Source organism: Lepidochelys kempii, chromosome 26 (genome assembly GCF_965140265.1).
Source record: "Lepidochelys kempii isolate rLepKem1 chromosome 26, rLepKem1.hap2, whole genome shotgun sequence".
NCBI classification, from domain to species: Eukaryota; Metazoa; Chordata; order Testudines; family Cheloniidae; genus Lepidochelys; species Lepidochelys kempii.
In genome coordinates, this window is record NC_133281.1 from 14,974,909 (window position 1) to 14,995,129 (window position 20,221).

Below are 20,221 nucleotides of genomic sequence, written 5' to 3' on the forward strand. Positions count from 1 at the left end.
TTCCAATGGCCTTGGTGCCACAGTGAGAAGTCTCGAGGCCGGGGGGCTTCCCACCCTGGCTGTGTCTGTGTGTGCTGAGCCCTAGGGCTTGAGGGTGCGGCCCTGTCCGCCTGGCCAAGCTCCTGGCAGGAGACGCTTGGTGCCGCTCAGGAATCCAGGACACGGGCTGACATGGGCTCCCCGGGTCCCATGGGCGACCCACAGCCCCTGCTGTCCAAGCCCTGGGCTCCCCTGCCACAGCTCCGCCAGTGCCCCGCGCTCCCGACCCGCAGCCCCCCTCTGCTATTCTAGCGTGTGCGTACCTCGCCTTTTGAGAGGCACAGCCATGCCGTGGGGACGAGGCTGAGACGCCCAAACTTGCCTCCTTTGAAATGTCAGCAGGACCCCGCTCTTCCCAGACGGTTCTGGGCGCTGGCCCAAGCCCTCGGCGTTACACCACCGGCTGTTTACTCGTGGATTTCCTTCTCTCCGAGAGCCATAATCCTGGCTTTACGAGGCACAGGCAAGGGGTGGCAGGGACGGGTGCAGCGCCCTGGCTGGTGTGCTAATCTCACCGGCTCCCGCACTCTGCCCTTGGAGGGGTGGTGGGGGGCCCCCCGGGCTGGCTCCAGGCATGGGCCAATCAAAGGCTGCTCGCTGCCTCCCTGCACTTCCCTGATGCTTCTGCGCTGGGTGGCCCCAGGTTGTGCCAAGCTGCTTCCTCCTCTCCCCCGGCCCCATTCGTTCCTTCCCCACCCAGCCCTGCGCTGCCCTTTCCCAGCAGGTGCCGTGGCTCCCAGGGCTGGGCCCTGCCTCCCACCTCCCTCAATTCCCCTGTGGATTGAATCCGATGGGGTAGCTGAGCGCTGTGGCCCAGTTGCCTGGGCTCTTCCCAGAGGTGGCTGCATGTGAGTGGTGGATGGTGGGGATAGCTCAGATTTCCCAGGGATTCAGGGCTCCCCTTTGCTCTGCCCGTGCTGGAAGCCAGGCTAGGTCCAGCGCAGCGTGTCCCCAGCGGGCTGATGGGGGCCCAGAGCAAGTGCTACCCGTGTGTGCGAGGGAGGGAGAGCAGCCTGCCTACGTGTAGCCTGGGCTAACGTCATGTCTGTTGCGGGGGCGTAACGCCTATCGTCCTCTTCGGTTACAGCCTCAGCCAGGAGGCACCGCTCAGACTTTTACTTGTTTGGTTTCTTTCCCTGAGGCCTGCGGGGAAGGAGCAGGGGGCTCGGAGAAGGGGACAAGGGGACGGGCGCTGCCCTGCATGCCCAGACACAGGCTCCAAATCCCCTTGCCTGGTGCAGGGAGCCAGGAGGAGGCCAGCAGTGAAGGGAACCCCCCCCCCCCCAAATGACGATGTACCCACTGAGCGGTGCCCGCTGGCCTGAGACCAGGGCGAGCAGGGGCCGCCCGCCTGGCTGTGAGCTCAGTGTTCCCTGCGGCTGGCACGTCTCCCCTTCCCCGACAGCACCAGCTGCAGCTAGGCCTGGGTCCCCGGCCTGGGGGCAGATGTGGGCGTCCTTGTCCTGTCCAGGGCGCTGGGATATCAGCTAGTCAGGGAGTGGGCATAGGTGGCCCCTGTGCCACTTGGGGGTGCTGAGCTGGCTGAGCAGATATCCACATAGGCGATCCAGCCCCAAGACCCCCAGGGAGCTGCCCCCCCGAATGTCCCAGCAGGGGGAAGGGGTGGGGGACGCTGTGGGAACGGCAGTGTTTTATTTCAACTTTATGCAGGGAGAAAATGTTATCGGGGGCAGGACTCCTGGGTGCTGTCCCCCAGTTCTAGCCCAGGCTCTGGGAGGGGAGTGGGGTCTAGTGGTCAGATTGCGGGGGCAGGGGCAGTTGAGAGCCAGGACACCTGGGTTCTGCCCCGAGGGAGTCTGGTTAGAGCAGGGGGGCTGGGACCAGGACTCCTGGGTTCTATTGCCATCTCTCTCTCTGTCCCAGTCAGTGCCCCCCGGTTGCTCTCAGGGCTGTCTGCACACACAGGGGTCTCTGATAGGAGTCCCCAGTACCCCTTACGCTGCTCATCCCCCCCGTCCCGTCCCCCCGCCACAGTTGGGGGTCAGCAGTGTGGTGCTGAGGCTGCTGCCGGGGCCCAGGCAGGGAAGATGGTGGCTCCCCTCCCCTCGTCAGCGCCCAGCCCAGCATGGCACCAGCGGGCCCAGGAGCTCGCGGAGCTCGGAGCCACCTGCGGGAAGGGGCATCCCCCGGTAATGCGGTGATTGCAGAATAGCGCTAAACGAGCCTCATGGCGTGGCACGAATCCCGGGGGCGGGGGGAGAGTCCGAGAGCAGGGAGTGGGGGTGGGGGAGATGGGGTGCAGGTGGGAGTGGGGGGTGAGAGGGATTGTGACGGGGGAGGGAGGGTGTGTGTGGGTGATGGGGGGTGGGGGAGAGACCAAGTGGGGGTGTGTGGGAGACAGGGCACAGGTGTGAGTGCGGGGGGAAGGATTGGGGGGTGGGGGAGAGACCAAGGGGGCGGGGTGTGTGGGAGACAGGGCACAGGTGTGAGTGGGGGGGTGAGGGATTGTCATGGGGAGTCTGTGTCTGACGCTGGCTCAGGGAGCAGGGGGTTCTCGGGTCCAGACGGACTCGCCGGCTCTGTCTCTGTTGGCTGCCATGGGGTCTTCGCCCCGGGGGTGGAGGGGTCACTGCCCCGTCTGGTGCCTGGGGCAGAGCTGAGGTAGTTAATGTCGATGTTTCTCTCCCCGATGTCCCAGTGTCAGCCAGGGCGTGACAGCCGTGGGGCAGGACTTCCGGGAAGGGGGCAGGTGCTGCCCCATCCCCGCCTGCCCGCTGATGTACTGCAGAGCCCTTTGGGGCGTGGGAGCTCCCGCAAGGGCTGGCAGGCAGCCGGGGCATGGCCCTGGCACGGATCCGTCCCTGCGGCAGGGCTGAGAGCCCTGGGTGGGGTCACAGCCGTGGGCAGGCTGGCCCTGCCGGGCGCCGATCCACAGCTGGTCTGGGAGCATTGACACAGCAAGCCAGGGCATGGCCCTGGCACGGCCAGTGCCCGCTGGAGCCCAGAGGGCTGCGCCAGGGTCAGGTGCCGCTGGGATTTATGCATCTGGATCAGCCCAGGGCTCCGGCGGACTCGGGCTCCTGGCCCAGCCCGTCGGGGCCCGGATCTGGTGCGTTCATTGCTCGCTTGGTGCCCCTGGGGTTGGAAGTGCAGCGCGGTGGCCAGGCCGGTGCCCGCCCGTCCGCAGCAGCCAGGCCCAGCGTGTGCCGTGCGGCCCCGGAGCAGGCTGGCCGGGGGCCCGTCACACCCCTGCACTCGGCCCGCAGCCCAGGGTGACGGTGTCTGTGTCCCCAGGCAAATCGCACCTGGCCATCGTGCAGAAGGTGAACAGCGAGGGCGAGGGCGACCCCTTCTACGAGGTGCTGGGGCTGGTGACGCTGGAGGACGTCATCGAGGAGATCATCAAGTCGGAGATCCTGGACGAGTCGGACATGTACAGTTAGGTGCCCTCTCCCCCCGCCGGTGTCCGCCCCCCCCCGCCCCGGGTGCAGTGCCACTGGCCTGGCCCCCTCCCCCACTGGTCCCCCCCTTGGGCGCAGAGATGCTGGCCTGGTGCCCCCAGCCGGCCACCCCCCCGGTGCAGCACTGCTGACCTGGCCCCGAGCAGCAGGCCCCGCTGGCAGGCAGAGCAGCCACCGGTGTCGTGCTGGGGGGTTGGAGAGGGGACGCATTGAGCACCCGGCTCTTACCTCGCAGCCCCCATTATCCCCGCCCCCTGGGGGGGCACGAGCGCCCCCAGGCCCTGGCTGAGGCAGCCGGCGCAGGTAGGGCAGGGGGGAGCCCGGGGCGCGTGCTCGGACTTGAGTGTTGGGGGCCCTGGGTGGGAGCTGGGACTTCTCCCACCTTGACACCTCCTTTCCCCCAGCTGACAACCGCACGCGGAAGCGTGTGGCCAACCAGAAGAACAAGAGGGATTTCTCCGCCTTCAAGGACTCCGACGGCGAGCTCAAGGTGAAGATCTCGCCCCAGCTGCTCCTGGCCGCACACCGCTTCCTTGCCACGGGTGAGCCTCTGGGCCGCGCCGGGACCAGCCAGCCAGCAGGGCTCACAGGCGGGCAGCGGGGGGGATGGGGGGTCAGGAAGGACAAGGGGCTGTCGGAGGGCGGGGAGGGTGGTCAGGTTGACGGGGCGATCCTGGCTGAACACTGTCCCGAGTGGGGGCAGAGGCCCAAGCCCTGGCTGGGAGAAGGGGGGCACCGGGGGAGCAGGGGTTGAGAGCAGGTGGCTGGGGAGATCCGGGCCTGGGCTGAGCAGGCTCCGGCGGATGCAGCGAGCTGCTGGTGCTCTGCATGTCTGGCAGCTCCAAGGGCTTTAAGCCCCCAGTTCCCGGTGCCCATCCAGTGCCAGGGGCGAGGAGCCTGGTCTCCCGGCATTGCCCTGAGACTGTCCGGGAGGTGGCGGCCCCAGGCCATGTCGCGGTGGAGCACAGTGAGGGCTAAGGGTGGGGTTGTGGGGGGAAGCACAGGGCACCCGCTGGCTCCTGATGACCGGGGATCCACCCACGGCCACTCCAGGGCGTGCTCGTTTGGGGCTGTTGGTGGGTGCGCCTGGCGTGGCTGGGCCGTGCCTTGCCTGTCACACACACCAGCCTGTAGGTTTCCCTTAGGGGGGTAAGGACGTGTCAGCCCCTCGCATACCCGTTGTGTTCATGACTTTGGCACACACGTGCCCTGTGCCCGCTAAGCAGGCGATGGAGATGTGCGCACGTACAAAAACACACGCCCAGCTGAGCAGGGCCAGGGGAAATGTCCTGCGGTGTGGGGGGGAGCCCCATGCCCGGGCGTGGTAGCTGGCCCAGGGCCTTTCCGTCCCGGGGCATCTGGGAATCAGAGCCAGCGGAACCCACTGGGCCTGTCCGGTACTTCTATGACACGGTACTGCTTCCACGCAGGCCCGCGGCTCCTTCCCCCCGCCCCGGCGCTCGTCCCATGCGGCATGGCTCACGCGTGCCAAGGCTGCCAGCGTTTCCCTCCCTCTTCCCCTGGCCAGGCGCTCCACACCAGAGGTGGCTGCGTGGAGCTAGCTTGGAATCGGATGCAAGGGGCTTGGCTCGGTCCCCTGGTTCTGTGGAAGCTCCTGGGGCAGGGGGTTTGTGCCAGGACCAGGGGCAAGAACATGACCCTCAGGGGGGCATCTGACCCATCCGCCCTCCCCCACAGAGGTGACGCTCTTCATGCCCACCCTCATCTCGGAGAAGATCCTTCTGCGGCTTCTCAGACACCCCGACGTCATCCATGAGCTCAAGTTCGACGAGGAGAACAAAAAATCGCCCCGGCATTTCCTGTACCACAGGAACAAGCCGGCCGACTACTTCATCCTCATCCTGCAGGTGTGCCCGGGCGGGCGGGGCCAGCCTGTCACCTGCCATGGGGGGGCCCAGCGTGTCACAGGGGGAGAGCCTGTCATCTGCTACGGGAGGGGGAGTGTGGGGGCAGAGAGCCCAGTGTGTGACCTGTTGCAGGGAAGGGGCATTGGGGGGAGCCCAGTGTGTCCGCCTGCCGCAGGGGGGGACGGCTGGGTGCAGCCCATGGGAGAGGAGGGGGGCTGGGCAGCTGTGGGGAGTGTGGGGGGCTGGGTGCAGCCTGCGGGCGAGCCTGGGGTCTGACAGTGTCTGTGCCCTGCAGGGGAAGGTGGAGGTGGAAGCCGGCAAGGAGAACATGAAGTTTGAGACGGGAGCCTTCTCCTATTACGGTGTGATGGCGCTGAACTTGCCCCCGCCGCTGGGTAAGTTGCCCCCACAACCTGTGGGGACAGAGCCACTCCCACACTCACGGGCAGCCCCGGCCAGGTCACTGGCAGGCACGGGCAGGACAGACTGGGCCAGGGCCTGGGCGCCGTCACCTGTCTCGGGGCCCGGAGCCCGGTTGGGAAGGATGGAAATCTGTGTCTCCAGGGAGCTGGAGTGACCCCCAGGACACCCCCCTCCCCAACCGGGCATGGCTAGGGGCTTGCAGGGGTGATACCAGCGCATGGCATCAGCTAGGGACAAGCAGACATGCCGGCTCCCCCCCTGCTCTGCCGGTGCCCCTCAACCCCAACCCGCAGCCCCTGCTAGCCCAGCCCTGGGCTCCCCCCAGCTCCGCCGGTGCCCCTCACTCCCGACCCACCGCCCCTGCTGTCCTAAGCCTGGGCTCCCCCCAGCTCCGCCGGTGCCCCTCAACCCCGACCCACAGCCCCCTGCTAGCCCAGCTCTGCTGACACTCCTCAGTCCTGACGTGCCGCCCTCCTCCTCTCCCTGCTAGCCCAGCCCAGGGCCTTTTCGGAGCGTGCTGGGCCACCACCGGGTCCCGCAGTACGGGGCAGGACATCGGCCCCTTGTGCGACTGGCTCCATCTAGTGGTTATATTTGGGTATCGCAGCCTATCGGAAATGGTTCAATGCATCCGATGAAGTAAGCCCACGAAAGCTTAAGCTCGAATAAATGTGTTCGTCTCTAAGGTGCCACAAGTCCCCCTGTTCTTTTTGCGGATATCCTGTAGTACGACAAACATCCATTAATAGTGACGTTCTGGGAGTCGTGCCCTGGGGGTGCTGCACTTGAAGGGCGTTAGCCCCCCCGCAGCTTTGATCAGCGATTTCTCCTCGCAGTGCCCGTTCCGCCCACGCCCGCCTGCTAGCACTGTGCCGGCAAACGCCCGCAGCTCCTTCTCAGCCGCCGCGGCCGGGTTATCCCCATGGAGATTTCCCCAGCTCTGTCCTCGTTTCGGACTCTGATCGCCGGCTGTGGGAGCTCTCAGCATCCGGAGCAGCAGCGTGAGCTTCCTCGTTTAAATATTTCTTTTAAAACCAGACGTCTTTCCCCTTCCATTCCAATAGACACTAGAGAGTTGTTCTCTTTCCCTGGGACGTTGCGCCTGGTTCTCCCGGCTCCAAACCTTGTCTGGTGTGCGATCCCGGCCACGCCGGTCGCTCCCGCTACATCCACTGCCTCGGGGGATCGCGCGTAGCCCACAAAAGCAACTTCTCTCTGGCACTAAAACCAAGAACCAGGGAGGTGAAGCTGTATCTCCTCCTGAAGGAGAGCCTCCGAGCTAGGCCAAGGCCCCTCCCAGGCACCGGGCGAGCAAATCTGCTGCCTCCCCACTACCGCAGCCCCACTCCTCCCGGGCCTCAGGCAAGACACCAGACTCCTCTTGTAAGTCCTCCTCCCAGGACATGAACCAGGCTTGCCAGGTAGAGAATCTCTCTCTAAAAAGCCACGGTTGTTGGTGTCTTCTGCCCTCCAGTCGGGTGCCCATGAGGTGGCTGGTTCCTAAGGTACCCATGGCACGGCCTGACTGAACCATGGCAAAGCCTCGGGCCCAGGGAGCTCATTGGTACCGTCAGCGGACCAAGGTGGCAAGAAGAGCTTGTTCCTCTGCTTCCTTGGTACCGAAGGAGCCTGCATGGGCTCCGACCGTGCTTCCCTCAGAGCACCCGAACCCCACAGCGCTGTCAGCACCTCTCCCCCCATCACCCCAGTGCAGAGCACAGACTTGGTGCCGGTCACATGCTTGGTACCGCAGGACGTTTCCCCGGGACCTGGCCGTATCTGAAATGCCCAATTCTCCGACGTGCGGTCGGTACTGAGAACGCTGAGATGGCCTGAAGTTTGCCCGTTACTGACGGTTTCACCGCAGAGCTCTCCAGGTGCGGCGCCGTTCCAGAGTGAGCTTCAGGGAGAGGAGCCTGGTGAAAACCTTGCTCAACTTCCCAAATATCAATTCAGGGTTCTCCCCTCAGCCCTCCCCAGAAGCCTCTGGTGATGCTAAGATTGCAACCAATGTCTGGCTGGTATGAGCACCCATGGGTGCCTCCCTGTCCTGTGTCTTATGCACCTCCTCCCTGGCCGTGCTGGCCTTGCGCAGCCTAGTGCCAAGAGTTCTCCAGGGCTTCGAGCACCACCCATCGCAGAGAAACAACCTGCATTACCTGCTCGCCCAGGGACCTGGGACACTAGACCTGGTGAAGAGGTCTCTCCTCCGGCTGACGTCTCCCCCCATCTCCGGGTGACGCTGTCATGCCCCTCGCCCATCCCTGGTGGATGATTTCAAGCTGTTCCAGGATTTGGTCAGGAGAGTTGCAGATTCCTTGCGAGGAGGTGGACGAGCCTCCTCAGGAGCCGCTTGCTACCCTCCACTCTCCCCCACTGGCCGCGTGCCCTACCTGTCAATGAGCCCCTTCTGGACCTGGGGACGAGTGCCCGGCACCCCCCAGCTACCCCTCCGCCTATGGGCAGGAGAGTGCCCAGCACCCCCCCCGGCTACCCCTCCGCGCGGGAGAGCACCCGGCACCCCCCCCCCCCAGCTACCCCTCCGCCTCCAGGTGGGAGAGCGCTCGGCACCCCCCCCCCCCCCGGCTACCCCTCCACCTCCAGGCGGGAGAGCGCCCAGCATGCCCCCACTTCTATTGCGTGCAGGAGAGCAGCTAAGACCTGTTACATCCCGGCAAAGGACTCTTGCGTTTTTCTTTTCTCATCCCTCGGCAGTCAGTGCAGTTAACGAATGCAGAAGGCAGCGCCACGCTCAGACCAGCTGCGTGAGAAAGGCCACAAGGGTCTAGACCTACAGGGGAGGGAATCTTATTCCCCGGCCTCCTTACAACTTAGAATCACCAGTTACCAGGCGCCGATGGCAAAATACAATCCCATGAACTGTGCCAACCTGAACTCTTGTGCTGACCGCTTGCCAGCAGAGCCGAGGGAGCAAGTCCAGGCGGTCATTGCAGAGGGCCAGCTCCACACCAGAGCGTCTCCGCAAGCCCCCCTCAACATCGCGGATACGGCCACCGGTCGATTGCTACACGGACGTTATGAGACGGGCCTTGTGGCTCCAGTGTGCCAGATCTCCGGAAGAGCTCCAGCAGACCTTCCTTTCCATGGGTCTCCGTTATTCGTAGCCAGCACGGCCGAATCGCTGCGAACGTGAAAGGTCTCTAGAGCTACCTGACGTTCCCTTTGCATTCATACACCACCCACGAGAGAGCCCAGCAAGTCCCAGGTGGCTCAGAGATCCCAACCTGCCCGATTCTTCACCCCCCAGCGGTCATAGGAACCGCACCAAAAGAGACCGGGCTCCATCCAGCAATTTGGACGGCCTGGTCGAGGGCCTGAATACCCATCCTGCCTTGCTCCCTTCGGCGACCACCTTTACCACCACAGGCAGGCTTGGGAGTCGATCCCTAGAGACAGGTGGGGTTTGGAGATCATCTCTCCAGGATACACCATCCACTTTCGCCGGCAAAGCCGCCTTCCCCGTTCCCCTTCAGGACCCCTCACCCGAGCGTGCTTCGCGGAGAAGCAGACGTGCTCCCACTTGGGAGCGCAAGAACCAGCTCCCTGCAGCGTGGAGTGAGGGGGTTTTATTCTAGGCACTTCCCTGTCTGCCCACGCAGTGCCAGTGCGATTCCCCCAGCGACCTGGAAACCTCTGTCCGCCAGTCTCCCACCCTGCTCCTGTTTGGCACCTCGGCCTGGTCCTTTCCTGCCTCACAAGGCCACCCTTGGGCCCGATGGGTACCCACTCTCTGCTCCACGTGTCCACGAAGACAGCATCCCTCAGCCATGGCGGCAGCCCCCCCTTCACAGTTTTTGTTAAGGACAAGGTCACACTGCACCGCCCCCCACCACACACAAACTTCTACCTAAAGTTTCTTCCGAGTTTGAAATGAACCAGCCATTCACCTGCCTGTCTCCTCCCCGCCCCAGCTAGATCACCGGGGGCACTGCTGCCCCCCTCACTGGCAGGAGAGCCCAGCCGGGATGAAGACCCCGGAGTTTTGTCTTGCTAGAGGTCTGCAGTCTGGAATCAGACCTCCCAAGGAGGTACCCGGCTGCATTCGTTCTCGCCGCGAATTGTGCATTATTCAAATCCCTGTGCACATACGTTCTGCATTCAGCTCGCTGGCCCCGACTCCAAACCCCTCCCGCAGCGAGGGAACCTCTTGGCAGTCCCTTAGAGCCGAGCGCCCGTGGGGACGCGACTGGAGGGAACAGGAATGGTTACTCGCCCTGTGCGGTAACTGCGGTTCTTGGCGATGTCTCTGCTACCCCTGCTTCGCAGCTGTCCGCGGTGGAGCTCGGCGGTAGGGAAGGACCTGGGGGCGGTCCGCACAGTGCTGTATAACAGGTAGGAGGCTGGCTAGCACCCGGCCCGGCTGGACACTGCTATGATCGATCTCCGATCGAAGGCACTGGGGGTGCTAGATTGGAGCACCCGCAGGGGGACATAGCTCACCACCCTCACTGCCCAGGGCGAGTAACCACTCCTTGTGCCTCTCCTCCGAGGATCTCAAAGCGCCTCACACCGGGGGGTCGGTGTCTTTATCCTCATTTTACAGCTGGGGAAACTGGGGCCCTGAGTGGGGAAGGGACTTGCACGGAGTCCGTAGCAGAGCTGGGACTTGAACCCAGGAGTCCTGGTCCCGAAGTGGTTACATGGACATCTTTATCTGCTGCTTTGCATCGGTCTGATTTCACCTTTGTGTCCGTTTCTTCTCCCCCTTACAGACGCACCAGCAGGGCACTTGCTTACAAGCCAAAAGCTGGGATTAGCCCCTGTAATAAGGCAGCCCCACCTTGGGTGCCCTCTTGTGGAAGGTCATGGCATGGCAGGCGTGCCTGCCTCAGTTTCCCTGTTCAGATACCCGCCGGGACACCAGGCCAGGCTCTCTTCCCCTTGTGGTTTCTTTGTCTTTGATTCCTGTCCATCAGCACAGCAGCCCCAATGGGGCCGATCGAAGTCTTCCCACTGCTCTCTGCCTTGTACCGGCTTTGTCCATCTTTAAACCTTCCTCTTCGGTGCCGTCCTGCAGGGGGCTGGAGACGTGTACGGTGGGGGGGGCTGGGAGCCATTGAACCAAACGAAACCCTGGGTATAATGGAAACCACTTCAAGCCGGGGGTGCGGCAGCCCCCTAGTTCCAGCCCCTGTGTATCAGCACATCCTCAGCCTTCCTCCGTTCCTAGTCCTAAGGATTCTGCTCTGGGGCCCCACATATGGTGAGCAATCTGGAGCCAAGCCCCTGCTGTAAGTGCATTATGTCCTGGCTTCTTACCACTTTATTTTAATCTTGGCAATTCCCTCTCCTTGATGGGCCTCCCAGGTCTTTGTCTTCCTGGTCTCCTCCACTTGCCATAATCTGCGTCTTTTCCACGTTGACCTTCAGTCTTCTGCTTTCCCGACCTACCTTGTCAGTCCCTGTGAAGCCTGATGCTGTGAGGTGAGTATCGGCCGCAAGGCTCGAGTGGTTCCCTGTCCATCAGCTTCCTGTGCGCTCTCCGCACGCTTATTGACGGGCTGGGGCGTTCTGCCCCTTTGAGCGATGTCTCGGGGATGCTGCCCTGTGCCAAGCTCGCAGGCTGCCTGTGTTCTGTGTCCTGCCCCAGAGAACGGACCTATTGTACCAGTCCTAGGGGCTCGTGTGTTACACAAACCCTGGGCAAATAGTCCAAAGGGTCGTCCGTGTATCGCCCCAGGGCCCAGAGTCTTTACAGTCACGCATCATCTCACCCACTCCGCCCTGCCCGCTCTGTCCGTCTCCTCGGTCCCTGGGCCAGGCCAGCCCGCCGGCAGGAAACCCGCCCTCCCCAGCTGGGATCCCTGCAGCCTCTCTGCTGGGGCTCCCTGGGCCCAGCTCGCCAGCCTGAGCTGTCAGCGGGCACGGCCCCCCGCTGCCCTCCTGTCTCCAGCCCTGGCTCCTGGGCATGGCCCCCCCACTGCCCCCTGCTTCCAGCCCTGGCTCCTGGGCACAGGCCCCCCCATTCCCCTGCCTCCAGTCCTGACTTCCAGCCCTGGCTCCCGCGCCCCCCCCCCACGGCCCCCCCGCTGCCCCCTGCTTCCAGCCCTGGCCCCCGGGCAGCCCCCCAGCCCCCCGCCTCCAGTCCTGGCTCCCGGGCACAGCCCCCGCTGCCCCCTGCTTCCAGCCCTGGCTCCTGGGCACAGGCCCCCCCATTCCCCTGCCTCCAGTCCTGACTTCCAGCCCTGGCTCCTGCCCCCCCCGCACAGCCCCCCCGCTGCCCCCTGCTTCCAGCCCTGGCGCCCGGGCAGACCCCCACCCTCCTGCCTCCTGTCCTGGCTCCCAGGCACAGCCCCCGCTCCTGCCCCTCCCCCCCCCGCTGCCCCCCTGCCTCTAGCCCTCTGGCCTGGGGCCACGAGCCAGCACCCCTCTCGCTGCTCCCCTCTGCTCCCAGGCAGCCCTGGCTCTCGCCTGGGGAGGGCCCGCAGTAGGCGTGAGGGGCTGAAGCGTGCTGGTCTTGCCCCTTCTTAAAGGGCCAGTGTCACCCCGTGACACTGCCAGCTCCAGCCCAGGCCCCCCCTGCCCCCCGCCGTGGGTGCCAGTGACAAGGACTCTGCAGCTGCTGCAGGAGCTTCGGGGGGCTGGTGCGGCGGCTCCGTGGTGATGCTCCTGCGGCCGCCCTCAGGCTCCTTGAGGCTCAGGCAGCTGTGATCAGAGAGCCCTGACGGGCCCCAGCCCGCACCTCCGTCCTAGGGGTAAGGCAGGCCTGGGAGCTACGCCCGGCCCGGGGCAGCACGGCCCCTCCCCGGAGAGCTGCGGGCCAGACGGGCCGGGCTGAGAGCCGCAGGGAGGGAGCAGCCTAGGCCTGCGGGGGGCCGTGCCCCAGGCTTGGGTTCGGCCGCCGGGTTCCTCCTGCAGCCGTTGGTCTCCCCCGTTGCCTGGTCGCCTGGCTTCCGAAGGGGCCGGGGTGCGATGAGCCGCTGGTCGCGCGTTGGCCCTGCGGTGGGGGCGGGGGAGATGGAGAACCAAGGCGATTTCCTGCCCTGCACTGGCCGGCCTGCTCCCCGTTCCCGCTGCCCCCCGGCACTCAGGGCCCCGGGGGCCACTGAACTGGGCTTGCGTTACTATGGCAGAAGCTGCCCGCCAGGCGTGTCCGCTCCGAAGAAGCAATCGCAGAGGGAAACTCTCAGTTCCGTCCTTTTTGGCAGGAAGTCCTGCCCCGCTGGCCGCACCCAGGACTTGAGACGAGACATGACGGGGACTCGCCTCAGCCCCGCCGGGGGCGTCGCGCTTCCCTCCTGCAGCCACGCGCGATCCCCCTCCGCCCACAGCCGGACCTGAGCCAGGCGGTCGGTCCAGCTGCCGAGCATAGGAAGGGCCTGGTGGGGGCTGTTCGGGGGTGTCCGCGGCGAATCCCGTCCCCCTGGAGCTGGCAGAGCTGAGCTTTGGCCTCTCTCCTGAGGGTCTCTTATGACGTTCTCCTCCTGCATGTCTCTGTTCTGTCCTCTGTGTGTTTCCGCCTAGCCCGCCCAGCCCAGCCGCCCGGTCCTAGAGGGAGGGCTGCTGGTTTCCAGGCTGACAGGTAACCGAAGCCAATGCGTGGAGTGCTAGACCCATCTGTGACGGGATTAACCCGGGCTGGCCTTCCGGCGACAGACTGGCCGTGTCAATCCGGCACGGCCCCGGGTGAGGCACGGGGCAGGCAGGGCAGCGCTGCCTTTCCTGCTTTGACTCTGGGTGACCAGCCACAGCCGGACTTAACCCCTGGTCCTTAAGGGGACCTCATCCCACCTAGCAGCGCGTCCGTGGGGAGCAGGGCTGAGGCGTGCCGCGGGCACCTGGCTGTCCCTCTTTGGCACCAGGGGCCATTTGGGGGAAGCCCGTCCCAATGCGCGCCATCATTTCCCTCCCTCTGCAGTCGGGTTTGTGAGCATCTCCAGGTATCCGCCCTGCACTGCCCCCTCGTGTAGACACGTGGTCACACGCATGGCTGGAGCCAGCCGCCCCCGGCTCTCCCTGGCCTCGTGGGCGTGGAAGTGAACGGTAGGGCAGAACTCGGGAGCCGTCCCTGCCACGCCTGCCTTGTGACACCTGCACTGCCGGCTGCAGCTGCTAGGGGGCGACGCGGGGCACAGGTGAGCACCTCTGACCTCCAGCCCGGTAGGAGACTGCGGCTCACGCCTTGCAGGCAGCATGTGGCCGGTCTGTGGCCCCGTAGCCTCCCCCGATCGCCTGCCTTCGCTCTGTCCTTGCCCGTGCTCTGGGGCTGAGTGCACGGGGGGTGTTAGAGCTTCGAGCGGGTGTCAGTCTGTGAAGAGCCTGCCAGGAGGTGAAAGCCTTGCTCTGCGGAAGGGGACCGTGCATGCCCACCCTCCCCCGTTGCTCTGACTGATGCCAGGGAGACCTCCCTAACGTCTCTGCCTCGTGCTGCTGGGACACCGCATGGTTCTGTCGCTCGTAACCCCCAGCTCCGTCTCGAGCCCCCTGCAGAGAATTAGGTTTGCCCAGGTACTTTGAACTGTCTCCTAGTTACCCAGCTGCTGGCTCGGGGCGGGAAGGGGTTAAACAGTCGGCTCCGGAGCCTTTCCCATGTCAGCCAGCAGTGGAGTGTTCGGGGCTGGGCGTGCTGGGGCCGGGGAGAGCCCTTTGTCCTGGCTCCTGCCCGCCGGCCGTGGGATGGACGGGCTGGAGCTCTCCTCCGCAGAGCTTCCACCCCTGGGCCAGCTCCTGGGCCATTCTCCAGCCAGCCCGTGAACGCCAAGAGGGCAGCGGGGGACTAAGACTCCCGGAGCAGAGAGGGGATGCCCGGCTAGGCCCGGGCGCATCCCCCGGAACCGCTGCTCTAGCCCCACTTTAACTCTGCCCCTGCCGGGCTCTCCAGCGTGGGGCTGAAAGGGGGCAAGTGTGTGGGGGAGGTGCTGAAGCATCTGCCAGCTTGGGCCCGGCAGGGAGACTCCCGAAGTCCACCCCGGGTTTGTGTATGGTGCCCACACCCTGTTCCCCCTCGGGGCTGCCCGGCGAGGAAGCATGATGCCCTTGAACCCTCCCAGGCACACAGCTGAGTGCGGCTGCCAAGCACGCTATGGGCATGGTGGGTCTCGTGTACCCAGCCCTGTCTGGGGCCACCCAAAAGGGAACATGAGCCAGGGGCTGACATGACACCATGCCTCTGCCCCTTCCTGTCTCCTTCCTTGGGGTCCCTGAGAGAAGCAGATACCCTAGAGCCTTCCCACGCCGGGGATTCCCTCCCCGTGATCCCCCAGCACCTGCAACCAGGGTCCCCCACGTCGAGCAATGGGGAGGGGGAGGCTGGGGCTCCGGCAGAGACTGGTTCCCAAATGAATGGGATTTGGGCATGGCTGGAGGGAGCTGGGGACGGGGAGAGCTCTGAAGCTTTCACCCTTTTGGGGCCCTTCCTCCTCAGCCCCACTGGGGGAGCTAGTGCAGGGGCGGCTGGGCATCTCTCCAGGGTGGCTGGACCCCGGGTCAGATTTGTGCTTGAATTCCAGGGGGTTCCAGTGTCAGTCCCCAGGCTAGGCCAGAAATGGCCCCTCCCTGCCCTGGGAATGGGCTACTCCCTCCAGCCTCGCCCAGGGTTTAACCTAGACTCAGGGCTGAGGAACACAGCAAAGCCAGGTGACTTTTGGATCCTGTAGGTCCTACATGTAAACAAATGCACAGGTGCACTGGGCCCTGGGCAGAGGGAGCCCTTGGGGGCAATGCCCTGAGCTGGGCAGGGCTGCCTGGGAGGAGCAGGGGGGCTCAGCGTGGCTCTGGGGCAAGCGGCAGATGTTTAGATCAGAGCCTCGGTCACATGCCTGGGGCTTGGCTGACCCCAATCCTGGCCTCTGGTGGTCCGTGTGCAGCGAGCTGGGGGGTCTGAGTGAGGGCAGGGGGGCCGCCCCCTCCCAAGAGCTGACCCCACCCAGCGAGGCATCCGCGTGCCAGGGACGGTGCGGTGGGGGGCCCTTCGGGCCCAGCCGGGGCCAGCTCACCTCTCTGGATGGCGGGTGCTGCCGTTGGGCCCAGGAACAGGGCGCGGGGCGAGGCAGGAGGGGGTCCCCAGCTAACCCTGCCCGTGTCTCTCCGCAGAGCTGCGCTCCCTGTCCCACATGAGCAGCCTGAACCGCTCGGCATCGCTCAGCTACCACGAGCGCTCGGACTCCACCGCCTCTCCCATCAGCGGCAGCAGCAACCAGCTCAACGTGTGCACCAGCGCCCAGTACGTCTCCGACTTCAGCGTCCGCGCCCTCACGGACCTGCAGTTCGTCAAGGTGAGGCCGGGTGTGTTGGGCTGCGGGGCGGGGGGGGCCCTCGGGTCGGCCGGCAGCCTGGCAAGCAGCAGCGGCAGGGAGCACTGTCCTCGGTGCAGCACTAGGGGGCGCTGTGCTGCTGTCAGAGGAGACATAAACCCAAGGCCCTGAGCGTTTGCCGGGGTGGAGATCTCAGGGCATGGCCCAATTCCAGTTTGGGTTTTCTACACTGAGCCTCTTTGAACCCCCCTCTAGCATCTGCTGGACACTGGTGTCTCCTTAGTCTTGGGGAGCATTGCTGTGTGCCGGTTAGCAGCTTCCCAGCCCACCCCAGAGGTGGCTGCAGTGCAGGGCTGGCTTGTGGCCACAGATGAGGTGTTCTGGAAAGCAATTGGGTCCCCCAGATGAAACATGTTTTGTGTGGGCCAGTTACAGTGCACTCCCTTTCTAAGAATTACCAGTACAAGAACCAACCGCATAAAGTGATCAAAACCACTGGGGCAAGTACTCCACTTGTAAGGCTCCAGCGAGTCATTTCAGGCAGACTGACTCCCATACTCAAGGGCACCGACATGTAATGAGCCAGCAAAGCTGGTGGAATCTGATCAGATCTCGCGTTACTGGGCACATAGCCCATGGAAAGGAAAATCCCTGCAGAGAATAAACCAGTTGTGCCATTTATGTGAGAGTCAAGATGGCAGGAAAAAGAGAGACGCTTTCTGCAGATGAAAAACGCCACCTTCCCGAGTCCTACCCTCATCTTCCCAAGACCGGCCAAAGAGAGGCAGTTCAGAAATTGGGCATTCCGCAACCTACATTGTCTAAGCTTCTCAGCGATGGGGAGAGCATCCTACAGAACGTGGGAGACAGAAGGACTGTGGTCAGGCAAGGCACTTATGGTCCAGGTGGTGCTTATAAAGATGCCAGAGAGAGAAATGCCTCCCTAAGTGGGCTGTTGGTGATGTAGAAAGCAGAACTGGCGGTCACCCTGGGCGTTATCACCTTGAAGACCAGCACTGGCTGGTGTGAGCACTTTAAGAAACGAGGGGATTGGTTTCCGACAATGTGTGGAGAAGTCAAAGCTGCAGACATTAGGTCTTGCAAAGAATGGTTAGAAAACGAGTGGCTCAAAATGAGACGTGACCTCATGGAAGAAAACATTTGGAAAGTGGAATTGACTTTCGAGCCCTGCCTGGTGGCACTTTCACCTTTAAATCAGACAGTAAAAGAGGAGGAAACTCCTCTAAAGACAAGATTGCTGCTCGGTTCACCTGTTCTGTGATTGGTAAGGAAAAGGACCTTTTCGTCCTTGGGGAAAAGTCAAAACCCAGGTGTGAGACATATTCCAGTCCGCTCTGCTGCCAGTGTACCTGCCTGGATAATGCATGAGTGGGATCGAAAGTTGGGCCAGGAAAGGAGAAAGATTTTGCTACTTGTGGACATCTGCCCAACCCAGGTGAGGAAAGGTGTAGCGCTGAGGAATATCCGACGTGAATTCCTCCCAAGGAACACAACTTCTATCCTTCAGCCATGTGACCTGGGAATGACCAGAACGGCCAAGGTATATTGCAAGCAAATGGCTCGCCCGGTGTTGCACCACATTGGTGATGAGAAGAAGAAAGCTGCTGCTGTGGAAATGGCCAGGAAGTGCCGACTTTTAGGTGCCATTCTCGTGCTCACAAAGGCCTGGTCTGACGTCGATGCTTCAGCAACCCGGAATTGCTGCGACAAAGGAAGTCTGGTCATAATGCCCATGGCAGAAGCAGTTGTTGAGCACCCGAGAGAACTTAATGCGCCCAAATTTGAAGAGTGGCTAGCCATCGGTGAGTGTTACGCAGCTGGTCTCTGATGTTGTGACCGAGATCAGAGACCGATTGGAATTGAAACCCGAAAATGATGCAGAGGCAGACTCTGAATGCGACAAAAACTCAGACAAATGACCTGCCGTACAGGGGGTGCAGTGATTTTAACCTCCTGCCTTGCTCTGTAAAGGAGGTTAACAGTGGCGTGGATCGTGCCGTGATCCAGGAAACACTGGACAAGTTTATAATCCAACGGGGATTGTGCCACGGCATTGTGCATTCACAGCCAGACACTCCACGCCGATGACAGACGGTGACGCTGCGTATTGGTGAACGTGAGCCAATACTGTGAACCAGTCCGGTCGGGTCTTGTACACGGGTCCGTCACACGCCGGGTACTGCGCTTACATGTGTTCGGTTGGCTGCAGTTTGAGGGATTTTTAAAATGTGTCTTTGGCTCCTTAAGAGGCACATCCCTCCACTAGTTCACACCTGCTGCAGTCGCAAGGCAGTAATTGCCTCCAACAAACGCACCTGCGGAGTGAGTGGGTGGTAACGACCTGTGGCTCAGTTAGAAAGTTGGTTTGGTTTTGTTCCACGGTGAATATGTTTAAAGTCTAAAGAATTCAGTGACAGTAAATGAGACGTTTCTCAGTTGGGGGTGGGGGGGGAAGCCAGTTGTTTAAAAACGTAACGGCCGATTTCATCCATTATTTGCAATTCCACTTGTAAGAGTCAAGCAATTATAAGAATCGAATTGTCCAGGACTGATGTGATTCTTATGAAGGGAGTGCACTGAATTATCATACTTGGGGGCGGGGGGATGGCCATGGCATGGTGGGGTCTGTAGTTTCTGGTGGGGGAGGGGAGCATTGCATGCTGGGATCTGTAGTTTCCGGTTGGGGAGGGAGGTCAGGATGGCGCGTGGCATGCTGGGATCTGTAGTTTCCGGTTGGGGTGGGAGGTCAGGATGGCGCGTGGCATGCTGGGATCTGTAGTTTCCGGTTGGGGTGGGAGGTCAGGATGGATCGTGGCATGCTGGGATCTGTAGTTTCCGGTTGGGGAGGGAGGTCAGGATGGCGCGTGGCATGCTGGGATCTGTAGTTTCCGGTTGGGGTGGGAGGTCAGGCTGGAGCGTGGCATGCTGGGATCTGTAGTTTCCGGTTGGGGTGGGAGGTCAGGATGGCGTGTGGCATGCTGGGATCTGTAGTTTCCGGTTGGGGTGGGAGGTCAGGATGGAGCGTGGCATGCTGGGATCTGTAGTTTCTGGTTGGGGTGGGAGGTCAGGATGGATCGTGGCATGCTGGGATCTGTAGTTTCTGGTTGGGGTGGGAGGTCAGGATGGAGTGTGGCATGCTGGGATCTGTAGTTTGCTGCTGCTCTTCTATACTCAAGAAGGCAGTATCCATGGGCCACGCTCTGGAGCTCTGCTAGGCCAGCCGGGCTCGTCTCGCTGGCTGACCACATCTGCCCCTCTCTCCCCCGCTGCAGATTACGCGCCAGCAGTACCAGAATGGCCTGATGGCCTCGCGCCTGGACAGCTGCCCTCAGTCTCCGGACAGCAGCGCCCTCAAAATGGACATCAGCTTGACAGACAAGGCGGAGCCCTTGGGGGCCGACGAGACCACCAGCCTGCTGAACGAGAGGAACTGCCTGGACCACAGGAGCAGCCACAGCCCCCAGGAGAACTCCGTCTGAGCCTGGCACCAGGGCCCCCGCCGGCGCCCCTGCCAGGACACTTCACACCCTTCGGGGTGGGGAGCCTTTCCCCGCGTCCAAATAGCTCTGTCTAGAGATCCCTCCCTCTGCGAGACACTTTGATCGCCCGGGGCAGCCCCTGCTGCCAGCGTTGGTGAGGATGTGGGTTCGTGGCGCCGTGGCCACACTGGGATGCAAAAGGGGATCCCCCACCCCCCTTCCCCAAAATGGGCCCTGGAGCTGTTGGATCCCAGGGACCGACTTTACCTCGGCCTGGGCCAGGCGTGGACTGGGAGCAGGGAGGGTGACTCCGCAGAGGATTTATAAAGGGAACTCATTGGCTGCTGTTTCTAAACTGGGTTTTATTTAAATGAATAAAGATGGAAACAAAGGGACGAGCTCTCAAACCCCAGGCCGTGCCTGGAGTGCCCCTGCCGAGAGCAGCTACGCTCACCCGCTTGGCACCTCAGCATGACCCATTGCACTCCCCCCGCAGCATGGCCCTGGTTCATGTCACACCCTCCCCACCCCTGGTCCAGCAGCAGATCAGTCCCTGGCCATCCCGCCTGGGGAGGGGACAGCGATCGGCCTGGGCAGCAGCTGCCGGTTGTGGGAGTCGCTGGCCCAGCTCAGGGAGCCTTGGTGTCTCGTAGGTTTCTTTTTCTTGTTGTTGTTGCCGGGTGGTTGGGAGTTCGGAGCAGCCAGCACTGGAGTCGGCCACAGTCAGGGTGGTTGGAACCCATCCTAGCCGGGCA

At 63.0% G+C, this 20,221-nt stretch overlaps 1 protein-coding gene across 1 annotated transcript in view; it reads left to right on the forward strand.

Moving 5' to 3' along the window:
- CNNM4 (cyclin and CBS domain divalent metal cation transport mediator 4) overlaps positions 1-19,857 on the forward strand; it is a 42,391-nt gene extending 22,534 nt beyond the window's left edge. The window contains exons 2-7 of the mRNA XM_073325473.1: positions 3,295-3,438; positions 3,866-4,003; positions 5,160-5,329; positions 5,625-5,724; positions 15,806-15,987; positions 19,260-19,857. Coding sequence (XP_073181574.1) covers positions 3,295-3,438; positions 3,866-4,003; positions 5,160-5,329; positions 5,625-5,724; positions 15,806-15,987; positions 19,260-19,466 — 941 coding nt within the window. The 3' untranslated portion in view covers positions 19,467-19,857. The remainder of the gene's footprint in view (positions 1-3,294; positions 3,439-3,865; positions 4,004-5,159; positions 5,330-5,624; positions 5,725-15,805; positions 15,988-19,259) is intronic.
- The last annotated feature ends 364 nt before the right edge of the window (positions 19,858-20,221 follow it).